The sequence below is a fragment of the Rhinatrema bivittatum genome, chromosome 19, assembly GCF_901001135.1.
Source record: "Rhinatrema bivittatum chromosome 19, aRhiBiv1.1, whole genome shotgun sequence".
In the NCBI taxonomy this organism is placed as follows: domain Eukaryota; kingdom Metazoa; phylum Chordata; class Amphibia; order Gymnophiona; family Rhinatrematidae; genus Rhinatrema; species Rhinatrema bivittatum.
The window spans coordinates 4,311,758-4,333,802 of NC_042633.1; the positions used below are offsets into that span (position 1 = coordinate 4,311,758).

General features: G+C 51.4%; 1 protein-coding gene across 1 annotated transcript in view; it reads left to right on the forward strand.

Moving 5' to 3' along the window:
• LOC115080662 (zinc finger protein 665-like) overlaps nt 1–22,045 on the forward strand; it is a 202,676-nt gene that overhangs the window by 22,164 nt on the left and 158,467 nt on the right. The window contains exons 3-4 of the mRNA XM_029585002.1: nt 1,279–1,380; nt 1,538–1,651. Coding sequence (XP_029440862.1) covers nt 1,279–1,380; nt 1,538–1,651 — 216 coding nt within the window. The remainder of the gene's footprint in view (nt 1–1,278; nt 1,381–1,537; nt 1,652–22,045) is intronic.

The following is a 22,045-nucleotide window of genomic DNA, read 5'->3' on the forward strand; positions in this document are numbered from 1 at the left end:
ACTTACATTCATGCTCTCTCTCTCACAGGCAGGATCTCAATCACAGACATACTCTCTTTCACATATACAGGCTCTCAATCATCCACATACATGCAATCTCTCACTCACACACACAGGATCTCAAACACACATGCTTGCTCGCTCATTCATTCACTCTCTCTCTCCCCCTTCCCCCCCGGGAACTCGCGGCAGCAGCAGCCACCTCCCAACGCTAACCTCCTTCATTTTCAGCCCTCGCGGAGGCGAAGGCGGAGTCCCATCGGCCGCGGTTGAAGATTTTCATTTTCCTCCGAGCCGCGCTGCAGTCTTCTTCCCGTCGGACACTAGCGTGCCTGCGCAGGTCTTCCCGCGCAGGCACCCGATGCTCTCCACTTCCTCTTCCGGGCCGCGGGAAGAAGAGAGCACCGGCGTGCTCTCTTCTTCCCGCGGCCCGGAAGAGGAAGTGGAGAGCATCGGGTGCCTGCGCGGGAAGACCCGCGCAGGCACCCGATGACTCCAGCGCTGACACCCGGCTGACACCCGATGACTCCCGCGCAGGCACCCGGATGACTCCAGTCGGCGTGCTCTCTTCTCCTCCCCCCCGCGGCCCGGAAGAGGAAGTGGTGAGCATCGGGTGCCTGCGCGGAAGAAGAGACCACGCTAGTGTGGTCTCTTCTTCCCGCGCAGGCACCCGATGCTCTCCACTTCCTCTTCCGGGCCGCGGGGGGGGGGAGAAGAGAGCACGCCGGTGCCGCTGACTCCAGCTGTCCTGCCGCGTTCCGCCCGGGCTGACAGCATTTTAAGCCCGGGCGGCGGAGGACCGGGGAGCAGCTGGGTCAGCGGGGAACCGCGAAGTATGGCGACACTTGTCTGCGAGCCAGATGCAGCCCTCAAAAGAGCCATATCTGGCTCGCGAGCCATGGGTTCCCGACCCCTGCCTTAACCCATTGGTCCTGAGTCCATCTGGCTATACTAAGGAAAATGAGATTATCAGGTAAGTAATTTCTCCAGTCCCCTTTCTCCCTCTCACTGGCCTCTAGACAATTCTCTTTATCTGCCAGGATTTCAGTTTTCCTGAAGATTGGCCCCTGCAATGCCTTCACCTAGGTGGATCATGAATAGAAAATCCGTACCCCTGAAAGTTTTAATTTCCGTCAAATGGCTGCAACTGTCTTTTCTCGCAAAGTTTTATCACCCAAATACACCCCCAAAGATACTCAGACACTTCCATACCCCTCACAATGCTGGCGGGCCTACAAGTGCAAATTTAAAATGCAATTTTGCTCTTTTTATTGACAGGTTGTTCAATTGTTAATCCTGATGTAATATTCAAGATTAGAAAGGAAGATGAGAAATATAAAGAGCTGGAGGGGAAAGAAACCATGAAGGACCCCAGCATCAGTAAGTAAATGTTCTGGATTTAAAGGGCTCTGCATTTTCAGATCACAGGAGATGGGGCATTAACATCAAACATTTGGAGACTTCAAATCCATTTCCTAATATAATATTAGCAGGTCCTGGGTGAATCCTCCTAGACACGTTTGTTTTCTCATCCCAGGCCTTCCGATTGTAACGTCTGTGTTCTCACTGAGCGTTAAACAAGAGGAAGATCTGCCCTTCCTGGATCCTCCTGAATCAGAGACGACTGAAGGGATTCACCCTCCTGTAACAGGCAAGTATCAGATTCCTCCTGGACACCTTTACTAAAGTCAGCTGGAGCCATTTTATATTTTGGTGCTGCTGGGATAAGAAGACGTGAACTGCTCTCTTTCACACAATGTCTGTTTTGCTGCTTCAAATGGGGGGGGGGGGGGGGGACGACACCTGATGGAAGTGGGGGTCGAAGGGAGGAAGGAGGGCGTCAGTCTGGCCAAGCCCTTCATCCTGTATTTTCAAAAAGCTGAGTTTTCTCTGTTGTTGCCATGGATGGTAGGACTGGAGCAGTAACTGCATTGTTGGAGGAGAGGAGAATACACCCATTGAGGGCAGCGTGGCTTCATTTAGCCATGGAGCTTTAGCAGAACTGCCTCACTTCACCTAGGTGAGGTATAGTTAAAAGTTTTTGCAGAGTGTTGAGTTTGTTTATTTAAAAACATTTAGGGGCAGATTTTCAAAGGGTTATGCGTGCCGGGCCTATTTTTCAAAAGGCCCGGCGGCGCGCGTAATGCCCCGGGATGCGTGTAAATCCTGGGGCTTGAAAAATGGGCGGGGGCGGGGCCAGAGGCCTCCGCTCGGCCGCTGGGCAGGGGGATCTTGCGCTGGCAGTTGGCCGGCGCGTGCAAGTTAGGCAGGCGTAACTTGTGAGATAAAGGTACGGGGGGGGGGGCAGATAGGGGAAGGGAGGGGAAGGTGGGGGGGAAAGGAAACTTCCCTCCGAGGCTGCTCCGATTTCGGAGCGGCCTCGGAAGGAACAGGGAAAGCCAGCTGGTCTCCCTGAGGGCTCGGCACGTGCAAGGTGCACTAGTGTGCACCTTGCACGCGTCGACCCCTGATTTTATAACATGCGCGCCATTTGTGTACCTTTTAAAATCTGCCCCTTATAGTCTTCTTCCATCTCTTCCTGCTACACCGGTCCAGGCATGACAAGTGGGTTATCACCCCCTACCAGCAGATGCAGGCAGCCTAAACTGCTTCCCACTGTGAAATCACAGAGGGTGACGCTAGCAGCAGAGATCCAGTGTTTTCTGCCTCCGGCAGATGGGAAGGCTGGGTGGCGCAGCAGCTTGATGTTGAATCAGAGATCAGACCCCTGGGACAGGTCACTGGCTTAGGCCAGCAGTGTGAGCCCATCGATATAACCCCAGTCCCTGAGGGGGTGTTTGGTTGAGCAGGGCCAGAGGACTAGTGAAAAAAAAAAAAAGAAAAGGACAAGACAGAGCAGGTAGCTTCAGCTAGGTGGTGTCTGTTTTCATTTCAATTTGGAATTCTTTGGAAGGGGATTTCTTTCTCCTTAGTTTGTTGTTCTTCTCTTCTGGTCGGCCTCTCACCCCCCCCCCCCCCCCCCTTCTATCGCTTTTTGCAGCCAAGGTCGATCCTTAAAAAAAACAGATTTACAAGGCACTGACAGGTGAGGGCTGCATAGGGAAGTGCACCAGAAGGGGACTGGTTGGCTTTGGTGATGGTCCAGGGAAGCAGGGAAGTGGCGGTGATCTTCTTAGGTGCAAGCAGCAAGGAGAAGCCAAGCCAGGGAGCGAGAGGCTGCGAAGCTTGCAGCGTGCTTCGTGCTCCCGCTGAAAAGGGTCCGATCTGCTGGGCATAAGGTCCCCAGTTACTGCACTGTAGTGGGCTTAGCTTCCTCCTCCCCCACCCGATTCCTTTTTTTTGGCCTGCAGCACTCGGAGGGGCCTGACATGCGGTCCTCCAAGGTGGTGGCCATTTTGGGGTCGAGCATGGGGAGACGCCAGCAGTGGGTGAGGACTTTGGGGCACCTCTGGTCTTGATTTCGGCTCTTTCCCCGGGTGTGCTCTTCAGTTTGGGAGCGGCATTGCTGGGGTCCCTGGGGAGATTTCTCATCAGAGTTTTTTTTGTGCCTTTGCCAGACCGGGGGAAGCTGGAGTGCAACCAGGTGATACTAGTCACGCCAGATTGCTCACACAGGTACGTGAATCTACTCCAGCTTCAGGTGGCCTGGCCCTTGCTGCTCCCGAAGGTATGTGGTCTTTTGGTTCAGGGGCTGGTGGTCATGGAGGATGCAGTTCCATTCTCTCTTATGGCTTGGCTCTTGAGCGGAGACGGCTCCTCCATAAGATGGAATATTCTCCCACAGTGATCTCTACGCTATTGAAGTCCCAGAAATGGTCTGCTTCCTTGGCCTACATCCGTGTTTGGCACCTGAGCAATTCTGTCATACCAGGTTGAAGTCACCCTGGCGTGCTATGGCTGCCCGCATTTTAACCTTTCTCCAGGGCGGTTTGGACAAAGGAATGGCCCTTGAACTCTTTGAAGGTACAGGTGGTGGCTCTGGCATGTTACTGGGGGTTCCTCCATTGCTGCTCACCAAGATGTGGCCCGCTTCCTGCAGGGAGTGAATAGTCTCTGCCCGCCTTTCCGGCCCGTTGTTCCCCTGTGGTACCCGAATCTGGTTTTGAGAGTTCTAACAGAGTTCCCTTTTGAGCCTTTGAAGTAGAGCTCTCTAAAAAAAAAAAAAAAAAAATTGTCCTTGAAGACTGGGATCTGTTCTGCATGGCGGGTCTCAGAGCTTCAGGCCCTCGCTTGTTGGGACCCGTTCCTGATATTTTTTATTTATTCACTTTTTGTATACCGATATTCGTGAGAACTTCATATCGGTTTACATCACATGTCATTTTACAAATCCAACAATACATACATTAAATAAACAATGACTAAACTAAGCTAAAAACAATCTTGATACATTTAAAACATATTGTAAAACATAGTTACTATAAAACAGTTATTAAATACATTTTGATTCTAACGTCAAGCTAATTATCCCAGGACAAGCAGGATATAGTCCTCGCATATGGGTGACGTCACTGGGCGGAGCCCTATTGCGGAAAACTTTCTGTCAAAGTTTCTAGAAACCTTTGACTGGCACACTGAGCCAACTGAGCATACCTAGCATGCCATGATCCCTCGAGCCACAGGGGTCTCCCTTCAGTTTTGGACCCAACTCCACGGGGTGGCGGGTGGGTTTCGTGAGGACTACATCCTGCTGTCCTGGGATAACAGCTATTACAAGGTAAGCAATTTTGCTTTATCCCAGGACAAGCAGGATATAGTCCTCACATATGGGTGATTAGCAAGCTACAGGCTGACTCGTATGTAGTGGGAACCAACAGCGCACAACTTGTGCAACAGGCACAACAACTGGAGAACTGTTGGCTAAAATTGAGGAAGCCTGAAATCACAGCAGGTTGGATGTGGAAGGAGTTGGGGTTATACTGAAAATAAGTTCTTTAAGACAGATTTGTCCGTAAGCTGAATCTTGTTGTCGTTCTTTGTCCAAACAGTAATGTGCTGCAAAGGTATGAAGAGAACTCCATGTTGCAGCCTTATAAATCTCAGCAATTGGTATTGAATGATAGTGCGCAACTGAGGCTGACATTGCTCTGACTGAGTGTGCCTTTACTCGCCCCTGGAGGGAAAGAAACATAGAAACATAGAAATGACGGCAGAAGAAGACCAAATGGCCCATCCAGTCTGCCCAGCAAGCCTCCCACATTTTTTCTCTCATACTTATCTGTTTCTCTTAGCTCTTGGTTCTATTTTCCTTCCACCCCCACCATTAATGTAGAGAGCAGTGATGGAGCTGCATCCAAGTGAAATGTCTAGCTTGATTAGATAGGGGTAGTAGGGGTAGTAACCGCCGCAATAAGCAAGCTACACCCATGCTTATTTGTTTTACCCAGACTATGTTATACAGCCCTTATTGGTTGTTTTTCTTTTCCCCTGCCGTTGAAGCAGAGAGCTATGCTGGATATGCATCGAAAGTGAAGTATCAGGCACATTTGGTTTGGGGTAGTAACCGCCGTAACAAGCCAGCTACTCCCCGCTTTGTGAGTGCGAACCCTTTTTTCTTCTCCCCTGCCGTTGAAGCAGAGAGCTCTGCTGGATGTGTGAAGTATCAGTTTTTCTTCAGCCCTGCCGTTGAAGCAGAGAGCCATGCTGGATATGCATCGAAAGTGAAGTATCAGGCACATTTGGTTTGGGGTAGTAACCGCCGTAACAAGCCAGCTACTCCCCGCTTTGTGAGTGTGAACCCTTTTTTCTTCTCCCCTGCCGTTGAAGCAGAGAGCTCTGCTGGATGTGTGAAGTATCAGTTTTTCTTCAGCCCTGCCGTTGAAGCAGAGAACTATGCTGGATATGCATTGAAAGTGAAGTATCAGGCTTATTTGGTTTGGGGTAGTAACCGCCGTAACAAGCCAGCTACTCCCCTCTTTGTGAGTGCAAATCCTTTTTTCCATATTTCCTCTTGCTGTTGAAGCTTAGAGTGATGTTGGAGTCACAGTAACCATGTATATGTTTATTGAATAAGGGTATTGTTTCCAGGCAGTAGCCATCATTCTGGCGAGTCCCCCACTCTTCATTGACGGCCTCTTGACTTTATGGATCCACAGTGTTTATCCCACGCCCCTTTGAAGTCCTTCGCAGTTCTGGTCTTCACCACTTCCTCCGGAAGGGCATTCCAGGCATCCACCACCCTCTCCGTGAAGAAATACTTCCTGATGTTGGTTCTGAATCTTCCTCCCTGGAGCTTCAAATCGTGACCCCTGGTTCTGCTGATTTTTTTCCTACGGAAAAGGATTGTCGTTGTCTTTGGATCATTAAAACCTTTCAAGTGTCTGAAAGTCTGTATCATATCACCTCTGCTCCTCCTTTCCTCCAGGGTGTACATATTTAGATTCTTCAATCTCTCCTCGTACGTCATGCGATGAAGATCCTCCACCTTCCTGGTCGCCCTTCTCTGTACCGCTTCCATCTTGTCTTTGTCTTTTTGTAGATACGGTCTCCAGAACTGAACACAGTACTCCAGGTGAGGCCTCACCAAGGACCTGTACAAGGGGATAATCACTTCCCTTTTCTTACTCGATATTCCTCTCTCTATGCAGCCCAGCATTCTTCTGGCTTTTGCTATCGCCTTGTCGCATTGTTTCGCAACAAAACTCTATACAATCTGCTAGCCAGTTGGAGAGAGTTTGTTTGCCCACTGGGTGGATTTCCTATGGGCTGCAGTGCGGTCTAGGTAATATGCAAGTGCACGTTTACAGTCTAAGGTGTGTAAGTTCCTCTCTCCTTGATGAGAGTGAGGTTTTGGGAAGAATGTGGGCAAGACTATGGACTGATTCAAGTGGAAATCCGTAACCACCTTAGGAAGGAATTTAGGGTGAGTACGGAAAATTACGCGGTCATGTAGCAATCTTGTGTATGGTGAGTATGTGACAAGTGCTTGTAACTCACTAACCCTTCTAGCAGAGGTAATAGCTACTAGGAAGATAACTTTCCATGTAAGAAATTTAACATCACAGGAATCAATGGGTTCAAAAGGAGAACACATGAGTCTTGTCAGTACTACATTAAGGTCCCATTCTGTGACTGGAGGTCTAAAAGGGGGTTTTAGCTGTACTAAACCTCTCAAAAACCTACTGATCAGGGGTTGCCCTGGTATATAGGGGCATACCCTATCCCCTTGTACATTTGAGTGCCATCTCGGCATACTACTCAAATGTACCCTGACCGAAGAAGTCTGGAGAACAGAGTCTGAAAGGTACCAGAGAAAGTCCAATAAAGATGATGTGGGGCATGAAAAAGGGTCAATACTTTTTTGTGCGCACCACATGGCAAATCTTTTCCACTTACAATGATAGAATTTTCGTGTGGAAGGTTTTCGTGAAGCTAGAAGCACTTGAGAGACATTAGTTGAAAGATTGAGTGATTATAGGATCAAGCTTTCAACATCCAGGCTGTGAGGGATAGGGATTGATGGTTGGGATGGCGCAACCTGCCCTGGTTCTGAGTTATGAGATTGGGAGCTGTGCTCAAGTGAATTGGTTCCCTGATTGAGAGGTTGAGGAGTATGGGAAACCATACTTGTTGAGGCCAATACGGGGCTATGAGTATCATTGACCCTTTGTCCTGCTGTAGCTTCACTAGTGTTTTGGTTATTAGCGGTATCGGGGGATACACATATAGAAGACCAAAGTTCCAGGGGCGAGCAAAGGCGTCCCTGGCTAACTGGTTTCTCTGTGCAGGGAGCAGAATTTGTCCACTTTGTGATTCAGCTTGGATGCAAAAAGGTCCATTGTTGGATGACCCCAACGTTGGAATATCTTGGTCGCTACGAAAGGAGCTAGGGACAACTCGTGGGGTTGGAACTGACGACTGAGGCGATCTGCAACTATGTTGTGTATGCCTGCTAGATAAATGGCCCAGAGAAACATGGAATGTGTGAGGGCCCAATCCCAAATTTGCGCGGCTTCTTGGCAGAGGAGATAAGAGCCCGTACCTCCTTGTTTGTTCAGGTACCACATGGCAACTGTGTTGTCTGTTTGTATGAGAACAGTCTTGAGCGAAAGTCAGTCCTTGAACGCATATAGAGCATAACGTATAGCTGGAAGCTCTAGGAAGTTGATCTGAAAGGTTGCTTCGAGTTTTGTCCAAGTACCTTGAGTCTGAAGATTTTCTAGATGAGCTCCCCAACCTAAGGTGGATGCATCGGTAGTTAAGGTCTTTTGTGGAACTGGTTGCTGGAAGGGTAGACCTGTTAGCAAGTTGTTCGTGTTCGTCCACCAGAGGAGCGATGAACGTAACTGGTGGGTTATGCGAATTGGAGACGACAGTGGTTGAATGGCTTGGAGCCATTGCGATCTCAAAGTCCATTGTGTTACTCTCATGGCTAATCTGGCCATAGGGGTGACATGAACCGTAGAAGCCATATGACCTAGCAGAGTGAGGAACTGATGGGCAGTTGCTGTTCGGCTTGTGTGCAGAGAGCTCACAAAAGTGGGAGGAAGGCCTTGGATACGGTTGTATTCAATTCTGCTCCAATGAATTGTAGAGTGTGAGATGGTAGAAGGTGGGATTTTTTGTAATTGATTAGAAATCCCAATGAGTGAAGCAGATTGTGCGTTTGAGGGAGTCGAGAGCTCCTTGCTTTGATTGACTCTTGATGAGCCAGTCGTCGAGATACGGGAATACATGTATGCTTTCCTTGCATAGATGGGGAGCTGCCACAGCTAGACATTTCGTGAACACTCTTGGTGCTGAGGCAAGTCCAAATGGCAGCACTCGGTACTGAAAATGAATGTGACCCACTAGGAAACGCAGGAACTTGCAATGAGGGGGAAATATTGGAATGTGAGCGTAAGCGTCTTGAAGATCCAGAGAACAGAGCCAATCTCCTGTTTGAAGTAGAAGAAGCATGGTGCCTAAGGATATATAGAAACAGAAATGACGGCAGAAGAAGACCAAATGGTCCATCCAGTCTGCCCAGCAAGCTTTTACACTTTTTTTTTCATACTTTTCTGTTACTCTTGTCCCTTTAAATAATTTTTTATGGTTCTATTTCCCTTCCACACCCACCATCATAGATAGCAGTGCTGGAGCTGCATCTAAGTGAATTATCCAGCTAATTGGTTTGGGGTAGTAACCACCGTAATAAACAAGCTACTCCCAAGCTTGTTTACCCAGCCTGTGCAATTCAGTCCTTGTTGGTTGTTTGAATATAACTCCTCTTTTCTTCATTCCCCCTACCGTTGAAGCAGTGAGTTGCGCTGGATATGTATTCTAAGTGAAGTATCAGGTTTGATTTGGGTTAGTAACTGCTGTAACAAGCAAGCTACACCCATGCTTACTTGTTTTACCCAGACTATGTAATTCAGTCCTTGTTGGTAGATGTCTGAATATAAAACATCTTTTCTTCATTCCCTCTGCCCTTGAAGCATAGAGCTATCCTGGATATGCATTGAAAATGAACTATCAGGCATTTTTGGTTTGGGGTAGTAACCGCTGTAACAAGCAAGCTACTCCCCTGCTTTTATGTGGATGCAAATTCTTTTTTCCACATTTCCTCTTGCCGTTGAAGCACAGAGCAATGTTGGAGTCTCATTAACTATGTGTATGTTTATTGAATAAGGATATTCATCTCCAGGTAGTAGCCGTCATTCCCGCAAGCCACCCCCATGCCTCTTCTCTTCATTCACTTCCTCTAGACTTTATGGATCTACAGTATTTATCCCATTCCCCTTTGAAATCCTTCACAGTTTTGGTCTTTACCACTTCCTCCGGAAGGGTGTTCCAGGGATTCACCACCCTCTCCGTGAAGAAATACTTCCTGACATTGGTTCTGAGTCTTCCTCCCTGGAGTTTTAAATCGTGACCCCTGGTTCTGCTGATTTTTTTGCAACGGAAAAGGTTTGTCGTCTTTGGATCATTAAAACCTTTCAAGTATCTGAAAGTCTGTATCATATCACCCCTGCTCCTCCTTTCCTCCAGGGTGTACATATTTAGATTCTTCAATCTCTCCTCATAAGTCATTTGATGAAGACCCTCCATAATATCTCCGTGGTCTATAATAGGGCTTTCTAGAGTCTTTCCTGGCTGGTCGACGTGTAGAAGACTGTGACTCTGGTGGAACAGAAGAGAGTTGACGTAGAGTCTCTGAATGCTCTTTTAGCTGTGTTACAGCATCCCAAACTTTCTCTCCAAAGAGATTATCTCCTGCACAAGGAAGGTCCACCAATTTTTCCTGAATTTCTGACCTAAGGTCCGAAGCTTTCAGCCAGTCCCATCTACGAGCACTGATTCCTGTTGCAGCCATTCTGGACGATGTTTCGAAACTGTCATAGGCTGCACGGACCTCATGTTTCCCCACTTCTAAGCCTTTATAAATTATATTATTGAAGGATTCTTGGAATTGCTGAGGAAGTTAATCTGACAGCTCTTGCATCTGCTTCCACAAATTGCGTTGATACAGAGCCATATATTTATTTATTTATTTAAGGTTTCCCTATACCGACATTCGTTGTTGGACATCACATCGGTTTACAGGCAACAAGGAATCAGCAACAGAGCTTTACAGTGTAACCAATGAAACCAATAAAACCAATAAACAGTTTTTACAGATTATCTATACTAAAACAATGTAAGAGTATGTATGGGGGGGGGGCTGTGGAAAGTAGAGGTGGTCTCTAAGGCTATGTTGGCTCATTGGATAAAGGAGACGATTGAGTCAGTTTACCTTCTGAAGGAGAAGCACCCTCTGGAATTGAGACATGCACACGCCACCAGGGTACAATCGGTGTCCTGCAAGGAAGTGCAGACACTGGCGCCTCCTGATATTTGCAGAGCGGTCACTTGGTCCTGATTGCACAATTTTGTGTCACATCGGCTGTACATTATGGCGCGGCAGGATACAGCGTTCAGAGTGGAGATCCTTAAGGCAGCCCTCGCATCTTCAAGCCTGGGTAGATGAAGCTTTAGTACCTCCCACTTGTCATAGACTGGTGTAGCAGGATGAGATGGAAGGAGAAATTTCCTTACCTCTTAATTTCCTTTCCATTAGTCCTGCTACACCAGTCCAGGACCCTTCAGGGAAGTGATGATCTGTTCTCTTCAGAATGCCTAAGTTCGTTGGTTGGGAATTTTCTTTCCTTATTTATTTATTTATTTAGTGAATTTTTATATACCGCGGCACGTAAAGATATACATCACCTCGGTTTACAGTAAACAATAAATTAGCAACAGGCTTTACATACAACAGGCTTTACAGGAAGTAAACAAATGACAGCAACAGGCTTTACATAAATAACGGATTTCAGGAGTGCCTAATATAACTCCTTTAACTATTAAGAACAAATGCATATTCTAATTCAATAACGAAGCAGGAGAGATAATATGCAATTAACTTGCTACAGACCTATTCCATTAGTTAATGTCAAGTCACAAATATTGCTAATAGGGATAGCAGGCGTAAAGGGAGAACAGAGAAATTAGCAGATTGAATCAAACATAAGGGAGAGAAAAGGAACAGGGAACTAGTGAAAAGTAAACAAGAAAATGGCATTTCAGATTAATCGATGATCATTGCGTGAAAGCTTGTTCGAACAACCTTGTATTGTTCTTCGATTTCTTCCTCTTGTTGTTTGTTGTAGAGAAACTTCTCAGAATTTGAGCAGGAGAATTATTTGCTCTTGATTGATGGGGGGGGCGGGCTGATCCAAAGCTTTGTCAGAAGGATACTGGATCTCTACTGCTAGCAGCACCTCTAAGTACTGGCTGTGATGTCACAGTGGAAATCAGTTTAGTCTGCCTCCATCTGCTGGTAGAGGGAGATAACCCACTTGTCATGGAAAGACTGGTTTAGCAGGACTAATGGAAAGGAAATTCCCTGTACGTACCAGGATCAGTCCAGACTCCTGGGTTTTGCCCCCCCTCTAGCAGATGGAGACAGAAGTTTATAAACAAAAAACTCCGCCTACATATAGGCTGGTGCCACCTACAGTCTGGCAGTATTCTTCTGTCTCCTAGCAGGTGGAGAGGGTGCAAAATCCTACAGTCTGTTGAGGGCCTAGTTTATTAGGTGTTGTAAAAAAAAAAAAAAAAAAAGAATAGGACTTTTGTGGTAGGACGGTAGGTGTTTTTTGTTTGTGCTCTGGGAAGGGACCGCAGAGGCTTGCCTGCTGGTCCCAATCCCCGCCTCCCAGGGGAAGGTAGGGTCCTGAGGGGACCGTTCCTCCTGGTAGAGGCCGCCGAGGAGTGGGGGAGCCCCACGTACCGGCTTGACAGGGCTGGGGGTGATACCGGGGGTCCCGGCTCACTCCCCCCAGCCGGATCCGGATCCGAGGTAAGCAGCATATAAAAAAAAAAAAAAAAAGAAAAAATCTTTTGTTGTTGGATTTTGTTTGGCTGTGTGTGTGTGTGTGTGGTGTGCTTGTACCTCGCGGCGACTGGGGGCTCGGCGATCCGGGGAGGAAATTTTGTCTTTCTTGCTTCTTTTCTCCGATCTCCGCGGCGTTTTGCAAATGCCTCGGCAGGCTTCGTGTCGGGCCTGCGGGTCCGCGGCAGGGCGGCTGTCGCGCGACAGTCTTTGTTCCGCGTGCGTGGGCGGCGGAGAAGGAGGGTCGGCGGTGCCTTCGGCGTCTCGGCGGGGTAGGCAGGACCGCGAGGTAGCAGCGTTCCCGGAGCGGACGGCTGCGAGTTCGTCAGGGACGGCGGCCATTTTGCCAGCGTTTTCGGCGGGAACGGCGGCCATTTTCTCAGCGCGGGCAGCACAAGTTAGCGCGGGCCGGCAGACCAGCGCACAGGTGCGGGACCCGCCGTGTTTGTCCCCCCAGAGGGTGTCTGGAAGCGAAGAAGGGCCGTTAGGGTCCAGGTCTCCTGGGGATGATTCCCCCGAGGATGGGGGGAAGAGGAGGAGGGGTCATCGGACTCCTCATTTAACTCGCGGTTCGTGTTACTTATGCATAAGGCGTTTAAAGCACGCCGCCTGGCTCGGAAGAGAGGTCCGGGGGTCCCCGCTTCTGAGAGCGGAGCGCCAGCGGTCAAGGCCCCAAAATCCAGCACGGGGGGAGGGGGGCTGTCTAGGCCCCGGCCCAGGCCAAGGCCTCTTCGTTCCAGGGGGGCGGAGGGGCCTTCGCTCTCCTCGTCGGAGTCGGAGGCGCTGGCGGATCCGGAGGAGGATCTGGACTGTCCATCCCAGCCCCCGAGGGGGGTTGAGGGGGATGAAGAGCCGGAGCCTAAGGATGCAGGGACACTGCACGCTACGGATGGGGACGATCCGAAGGTAGTTCGGTTGTTCCATAGGGATGAGCTAGGGCCCCTCATCCCGGAAATCCTGGGGGAACTGGGAATCCCACTTCCCCAGGTAGAATCTCGTCTGGGTCAGACGGATCCGGTTGTCTTGGGCCTCAGGGGTCCCTCGTCGGCTTTTCCACTACATTTCTCGGCATCGGATTTGATGTTTAAGGAGTGGGATACTCCGGATTTGGGACTCAAGGTAGCTAAGGCTATGGATAAGTTATATCCACTGCCGGAGGACGTGTTGGAACTTTTGCGCCTGCCAAAACTTGATTCGGCGGTGGCGGCGGTTACCAAAAAGACCACCATCCCGGTAACGGGAGGTACAGCTCTCAAAGATATACAGGATAGGAAGTTAGAGGTTCAACTGAAGCGTATTTTTGAGGTCTCGGCGTTGGGAATCCGGGCCGCGGTTTGTAGTAATTTTTCGTTGCGAGCCGGTTTACGCTGGGCACAGCAGCTGTTGGCGAATGAGTCTCTATCGACGGATGAGGCGAGACAGGCGAGTCGATTGGAGGCGGTCGTCGCTTATAGTGCGGACGCCTTTTATGATCTCCTGCGCACTTCGGCACGGACCATGGTCTCTGCGGTAGCGGCGCGGCGACTGTTGTGGCTTCGCCATTGGGCGGCGGATGGTACCTCCAAGGCTAGGTTAGGCTCCCTTCCCTTTAAGGGGAAGTTGCTCTTTGGTAAGGAGTTGGAGGATATCCTGGAATCCTTGGGGGAGAATAAAGTGCACCGTTTACCGGAGGATAGATACCGTTTCCGGGGTGCTCCAGCCGCTCGGCCGCGGTTTCGTGGGGGCCGTAGAACTCGTGCAGCGCGAGGATCGAACTCTTCGTTCCGTCACGGTGCGGCCCGCCAACAATCGTACTCGCAGTCCTTTCGTGGGCGTCGATTCGGCTGTCCGGGGGCCAGTCCGGCTGTGCAGGGCAGTAAGCCAGCACAATGAAGTGAGGCCGGTCCGTTCCTCGGTTCCCCCGGTTGGAGGCAGGTTAAGCCGGTTTTACGAGGAATGGACCAAGATTACGTCGGATCAGTGGGTCCTAGAGGTGATAAAACACGGCTACGCGTTAGATTTTTCACGCCGTCCGGCTCCGAGTTTTCTGGTGTCCCCTTGCGGGTTTTCAGAAAAGCGCCGGGCGGTGCAGGAGACTCTGGCGCGCTTGCGCGACCTCGGGGCCGTCGTTCCGGTGCCGACCGGCGAACTCCGACAGGGCCGGTATTCCATTTATTTCGTGGTACCCAAGAAGGAGGGGACGTTTCGTCCCATTCTCGACTTGAAGAGTGTCAACAAGTGCCTAAGGGTTCCGCGTTTTCGAATGGAAACTTTGCGGTCCGTGATCGCGTCGGTCAGAAAAGGAGAGTTTATGGCCTCTCTGGACCTCACAGAGGCGTACCTGCACATTGGGATTCGACGGGAGCACCAACGGTTTCTCCGTTTTGCAGTACTGGGGCAACATTACCAGTTTCAAGCGTTGCCATTTGGCCTCGCAACTGCCCCGCGCACGTTCACCAAGATTATGGTGGTGGTGGCGGCGAGACTCCGCCAGGAGGGGCTGTTGGTGCATCCATACTTGGACGATTGGCTGATTCGGGCCAAGTCAAGGACTCTTTGTCAGCTGGCGATTCAGCGGGTGCTTCACCTGTTACGCTCCCTGGGCTGGGTGGTCAACCTGGCCAAGAGTCATCTGGTGCCGTCGCAATCCCTGGAGTATTTGGGGGCGGTGTTCAACACGTGTCAAGGCACAGTGGCCCTAACGCAAGAGCGTATCCTCAAACTACAGGGGCAAATTCGCAGGTTGTTGCGCAAACCGGTCCCAGTGGTCTGGGACTATCTGCAGGTCTTGGGCTCTATGAATTCCACGCTAGAGTTAGTTCCATGGGCGTTTGCGCATATGCGTCCCTTGCAGTCCGCGTTGCTCTCCCGCTGGAGCCCGGTCTCGGAGGAATTTTTCCTCAGCCTGCCGTTGACCCAGGACGCCAGAGACAGCTTGCCGTGGTGGCTCTGCCAGGAAAACTTGAGTCGCGGGGTTTCGTTGGAAACTCCGTCGTGGACGGTGGTTACCACGGATGCCAGTCTGCTCGGTTGGGGAGCAGTCTGTCTCGGTCAAGCGGTTCAGGGAACATGGTCGGCTCGGGAGGCGTCGTGGTCCATCAATCGGTTGGAAACTCGAGCGGTGCGATTCGCTCTGGTGAGGTTCCTCCCGCTTCTCCGCGGGCGTTCGGTCAGGATTCTGTCGGACAATGCGACCACGGTGGCTTATATCAATCGGCAGGGGGGAATCCGGAGTCAGCCGGTAGCGGCAGAAGCTTGGTCGTTGATGATATGGGCGGAGGCCCATTTGAGCAGTATCGCGGCTTCCCACATAGCCGGGGTGGAAAACGTCCAGGCGGATTTTCTCAGTCGGCATTGGTTAGATCCCGGGGAGTGGGAGCTCGCGGAGGACGCCTTCAGGCTCATTTGCGATCGGTGGGGCACACCGGCGGTAGACCTGATGGCCACGTTCCGCAATGCAAAGGCTCCTCGATTCTTCTCTCGTCGACGGGAGACGTTGGCGGAAGGAGTGGATGCACTGGTAGTTCAGTGGCCGAGGGATGTGTTGCTCTACGTGTTTCCTCTGTGGCCGCTTATCGGACGGGTGCTGCGTCGCATAGAGCAGCATCCGGCGGAGGTGATCGTGGTGGCTCCAGAATGGCCAAGGAGGCCCTGGTTCGCGGATCTGGTGAATCTGGCGGTCGAGGGGCCACTTCGGTTTCCGTTTCTGCCGGATCTCCTACATCAGGGGCCCGTTTGTTTCGACCTGGTGCATCGCTTTTGTCTAGCGGCATGGCTTTTGAGAGGCAGCGGTTGAGCTCTAAAGGGTACGCGGCTTCCGTGGTATCCACGCTGTTGCAGTCCCGAAAGAAATCTACGTCTCTGGCGTACGTGCGCGTGTGGCGACTGTTTGAGACTTGGTGTGTGCATCGCGGCACAGCACCTACCCGGGCGACTATCCCGGATATTCTGCTGTTTCTCCAGGATGGGTTGGCTAAGGGCCTGTCCTGTAGTTCTTTGCGGGTGCAAGTGGCAGCGCTAGGATCTTTGCGGGGGCGGGTGCACGGAGTTTCGGTAGCGCAGCATCCGGATGTGGTGCGTTTCCTTAGGGGGGCAAAACAGTTACGCCCTCCGTTTCGTCCTCCGTGTCCGTCTTGGAATTTGAATGTGGTTCTTAAGGCGCTGTGTAAGGCACCGTTTGAGCCTCTGCGGCACGTCACTCTTAAGGACTTGACGCTCAAGGTAGTATTTTTGGTGGCCATGGCATCGGCGAGGCGGATTTCTGAGCTGCAGGCTCTGTCTTGTCGGGAACCTTTTCTGAGGATTTCGGATTCAGGAGTCTCCTTGCATACTGTGCTGTCTTTTTTACCAAAGGTGGTCTCGTCCTTTCACGTCAATCAGACGGTGGAGTTGCCATCGTTTGGTCAGGTGCAGTCTTCGGATCCCTTGGCTAGGGACCTGCGGAAGCTGGATGTTCGGCGCGCCTTGTTGCACTATTTGGAGATCACTAATGTGTTCAGAGTCTCCGATCATCTGTTCGTCCTCTATGGTGGTCCCAGGCGAGGTAAGGCGGCCTCCAAGACTACAATTGCTCGTTGGTTGAAGGAAACCATTCGCTCAGCATATTTGTTGGCGGGGAGACCATTACCGGTGGGACTGAAAGCCCACTCTACTCGCGCCCAGGCTGCATCCTGGGCGGAATGCCAACATATCCCTACAGAGGAGATCTGTAGGGCGGCCACTTGGAAGTCAGTCCATACTTTTGCCCGGCACTATCGTTTGGATGTGAAGGCGCCAGGGTCGTCGGGGTTTGGAGAAGGGGTGCTTAGAGCAGGCCTCTCCGGCTCCCACCCTCAGTAAGGTAAGCTCTGGTACATCCCAGGAGTCTGGACTGATCCTGGTACGTACAGGGAAAAGAAAATTAGGTTCTTACCTTTTGCTAATTTTCGTTCCTGTAGTACCGAGGATCAGTCCAGAGTCCCGCCCAGTATTGCGGTTGCGGTTGTCTGCCGGAAGAGGATGTGTGGTCTTTGTGCTGTTTTCTGGAATATGTTTGTTTGTTGGTTGCCTCGAGTTCGGTACCCAGTTGGGTGGAGTTAAGCTTCAGTTTGGCTTAGTTTGGAGGTAATCTTCAGTGTTCTTTGGGTTATTTGTTGCGGGTTATCCTGCTACTTTGACATTCAGTAATACTGCCAGACTGTAGGTGGCACCAGCCTATATGTAGGCGGAGTTTTTTGTTTATAAACTTCTGCCTCCATCTGCTAGAGGGGGGGCAAAACCCAGGAGTCTGGACTGATCCTCGGTACTACAGGAACGAAAATTAGCAAAAGGTAAGAACCTAATTTTCTTTTAGCAGGAAATTTCTCCTTATAAATGACCACTGCAGATCACAAAACAAATACATAGTAAAATCACATGATAACCTCACATACAGGGTGATCCAGTACCGAGCGGTAGGAAGAGCTGCGTTAGTGCCTACGGCACCCGCGGTTACCGCCCGCACAGTGCAGCTCACCTACCACTCGATCCTGAAGCCTAATTATATGTAAATGTAAGCCGCGTCCGAAAAGCCTTAGTCCCGCGCAACCCAGGATACTGGATAGAGCGCCTATACAGGATCCTGGGTGCGCGGGCCTAAGGCTTCACGCCACGCTGGTACCTGTCATTTCAAATGTCATTTGAAATGACAGATACCAGGAAGTCTGGTCCGATCGGGTGCAAAAGTAAGTTGCTTCGCCGCTGTCAGTGTCCCCCCCCCCTCCTCTCGGAGCAGGGAGCGAAAAGCAGCCTTGCTCCGGGAGGGGGGGGGACACTGACGGCGGCGAAGCAACACAGAAGCAACGGCGAAACGACTTTTCAGTGTCCCCCCCCCCCTCTCGGAGCAGGGCGCGAAAAGCAGCCTTGCTCCGGGAGGGGGGGGGGGGGACACTGACAGCGGCGAAGCTTTCCCCCAGCCCGGACACCGGCAAAACTTGCTGTTTTGCAGCCATGAGCCACGAGCAGGAACGCGAAGATCTGGCTCCGATAGCTCCTCCCGAGAAGATGGCCGCCTGCACGGGGAAAGAGTACAATTGGCCGCTCAAGACGTGATGTCGTGATGTCACGTCTTGAGCGGCCAATTGTACTCTTTCCCCGTGCAGGCGGCCATCTTGTCGGGAGGAGCTATCGGAGCCAGATCTTCGCGTTCCTGCTCGTGGCTCATGGCTGCAAAACAGCAAGTTTTGCCGGTGTCCGGGCTGGGGGAAAGCTTCGCCGCTGTCAGTGTCGTCCCCCCCCCTCCCGGAGCAAGGCTGCTTTTCGCGCCCTGCTCCGAGAGGGGGGGGGGGACACTGAAAAGTCGTTTCGCCGTTGCTTCTGCGTTGCTTCGCCGCCGTCAGTGGGCCCCCCCCCCTCCCGGAGCAAGGCTGCTTTTCGCGCCCTGCTCCGAGAGGGGGGGGACACTGAAAAGTCGTTTCGCCGTTTCTCCGCCGCTGTCTTCTGGCTTCGCCGGTGTCCGGGCTGGGGGAAAGCTTCGCCGCTGTCAGTGTCCCCCCTCCTCCCGGAGCAAGGCGGCTTTTCGCGCCCTGCTCCGAGAGGAGGGGGGGACACTGAAAAGTCGCTTTGCCGTTGCAGTCTCCGTGGCAGCCCCTGTCCGGTCATCGGAGGGGGGCTGCAACGTTTTTTTCGCTTTTTTTTTTTTTTGGCTTCTGGAGGAGGGGAGAGGACTGGGGCTGCCACGGAGACCGGCACCCATGATCGCGGCCGGGGCAGGTGAGCGGGGGCTGGGGAAAAGCTTGCCACCTACCCTTACCCATGCCTCTACCGCCTGGGTCAGGGTAGGCGGTAAATTTGCAGGTTAAACGCGCGACAAAACGGCAGGGAAAGGTAGCGTTAGTCGGGGCGCGGGTTACGGGATGCTAGGGGAATAGCTAATTGGCTCGTTTGCATGCAATATCGCGCTAATTCGCTCGTTTGCATGCAATATGCATGCCGCGGGCGGAAGGGGTTACCCGGGGAATTTAGGACGCGGTAGGAGTAGGTTAAAGGGGATTCGGGATCGCAGGAAGGGCTAACGCGGCCGAAACGTGAGTTAGAAGCGGCTTAGGAGCAGGGTAAACACGGCCGCACTTTACAGGATAGGCCTGATAATAACCGTTTTTGGGTACAGATATGTTACTTAACATTAAAAACCCTTTAGTTTTATGAGACCACTAAATGCTTCTGGGAACAAAAAAGCTTTTAGCTGGCTGCGGAATAAACATAAACCACCTATGGTCTGCAAGGAATTAGGCAGGGTATTCAATTAAGTGGGCCCTTTGATACAGAATGCCTGCTTCTTAGTTTCCTTCAGGTGAGCATTATAAATACTAGCAATAAGTAAAAAGCCTTCGTCCTATGCACAAAGATTCTGAGAGGGGGTATAAAAATTCAACAAGCTGGAAACAGGATGCTGGGCTTGATGGGACCCTTGATGGACCCTTGGTCTGACCCAGTATGGCATTTTCTTATGTTCTTATGTTCTAATGGTCCATCCATTTTAAATGATTTAAAAATAAGAACAAGCATCTTAAATTGAATACACTATTGAAGCGTAAGCGTTGCATTGCAGCTGCAGCTCCCATTTAGCTGCTGGAATAGCTGTTCTCCTAGAACAAGCAGGATGGTAGTCCTCACAAGTGGGTGACATCAGCCGATGGAGCCCGCCACGGAAAACTTTAGGCAAAGTTTCTAGAAGCTTTGACCAGCACACTGAGCATGCCCAGCATGCCGCTATCCGCGCGTCCACGCGAGGTCCTCCTTCAGTCTCTTCTTTTCCGTGGTGCAGTTGCCTCGCGGTTCGTGGAGCTCCACTTTTTTCCCGTTTCCATCATTGGGTCCCCCTTTGCGTTCGGCGCCTCTTTGGTGTAGTAGGTAAAGTTGCCGTTTTTGTTTGCTTCTTTGTGGTTGATTCCCGACTTTTCACCTTCGGTGACTACCTTTCATCGATCGCACACTGGGTAGTTTTTATGGCGGCGTCCGTTTTCGCCAGTGCCCGCGGACCATGTCCATCACGGATCCACATGAGGTCTGTATCCTCTGCCTGGGGTCCTCGCACGATGTGCGGAGGTGTCACCTATGTGATCAAATGACCCCCAAGGGCCGTCGTGCATGTCTTGATAAGATGGAGAAGCTTTTTGGTTCTTCCAACTCTGCTCCATCCGCTCCAATGTCGGAGTCATTGACACCCAGAGGTCACGGGGAGCACCTTGATATGCTTCCCCTCACTACTCCACTCTCCACTTCCTCAAAGGATCGTGGGACGGTGACCAATCCTCCATGATCTCACTGGTGTTCCGAACATCGGGATCATCCGCCTCGTCGGCGCTGGTGAAAGACTGGGTCGAGCACCATGGGAGATCCCGTAAGCATTGGCACTGATCACCGTGGGTGTTCAGAGTCCGGTTGTCGCACAAAGCAGTCCTGATCCGGACGGACAACCAGGTGGCAATGTGGTATATCAACAAACAGGGCGGCACAGGCTCGTTCCTCCTCTGTCATGGGGCGTTGCAGGTCTGGACCTGGGCCCTGTCACAGGGGATGTCGTTGCGCGCAACATACCTGCCGGGGACTCTGAATGTGCTTGTGGACCGAGTGATTCGCTCCTTCCAGCCGCACAAATGGTCTCTCAGCCTGGAGGTAGCGGCCACACTGTTTCATCGGTTGGGGGACACTAGATGTGGACCTCTTCGCCTCCCTACACAATCACAAGGTGAGAAGGTTCTGCTCCCTGTTGTAAGGGGCGGGCGTCTCGCCTGCGATGCCTTCTCCCTCCACTGTACGTGTACCCTTCTCTCCCGCTCCTCCTGAAGACCCTGCTGAAGCTTCAAAAGGACAGAGGGACCATGATCCTCATGGCGCCCTTTTGACCCCGACAGGTTCCCTCTACTGCGGGATCTGTCGATCTGGCCTACCCATCTAGCTGGGGACCACGCCTGATCTGGTTACCCAGAACCAGTGCACCCTATGCCGTCCGAACCTTCGGGAGCTGGCCCTCACTGTGTTGCGTCCTGGGACCTCACCATTGTCCTGGTGCGACTCATGTGTCCTCCCTTTGAGCCGCTGCGTTCCTGTGACATGAAGTTCCTCACCTGGAAAGTGATATTCCTGATGGCGATTACTTCGGCTCGTAGGATCAGTGAGCTTCAGGCTCTGGTTATGTACCCACCATATACAAGGTTTTTCCATGATCGTGTGATCTTGCATACGCACCCTAAGTTTCTGCCTAAGGTTGTGACTGATTTCCACCTTAATCAGTCCATCATTTTACCCACCTTCATTCCTAGGAGTTCTCGTCACATGTTTGCGGCTTACTACTGCCTGGACAATGATGGGTGTCAGGACAATGCCTTTGGTGAACCCATCCTGTGCAATTTGTTCCAGACCTGAACCCAACTCTTCCTGCCTAGTACCTCTGGTGGGAGCCAGGCTGTCCCCTGCCGACCAACAACACCTCAGTTGTTTTTGTGCCTGTTGGCAATTTGTTCGGTACCTGTTGGTCTCTCCTGCTGATGGGGACAACCTGGAGCTTGGTATTCAGCCACTTGTGAGGACTACCATCCTGCTTGTCCTAGGAGAAAGCGCAGTTGCTTACCTGTGACAGGTTTTCTCCTAGGACAGCAGGATGTTAGTCCTCAGGAATCCTGCCCGCCTCCCCGCAGAGTTGGGTTCTCCTTCCGGTTTGTTGTTTTTATTTTTTTGCTCGTATTTTTTCTCTTATGGTATGAGACTAAAGGGGGACCTCACGTGGGAGTGCGG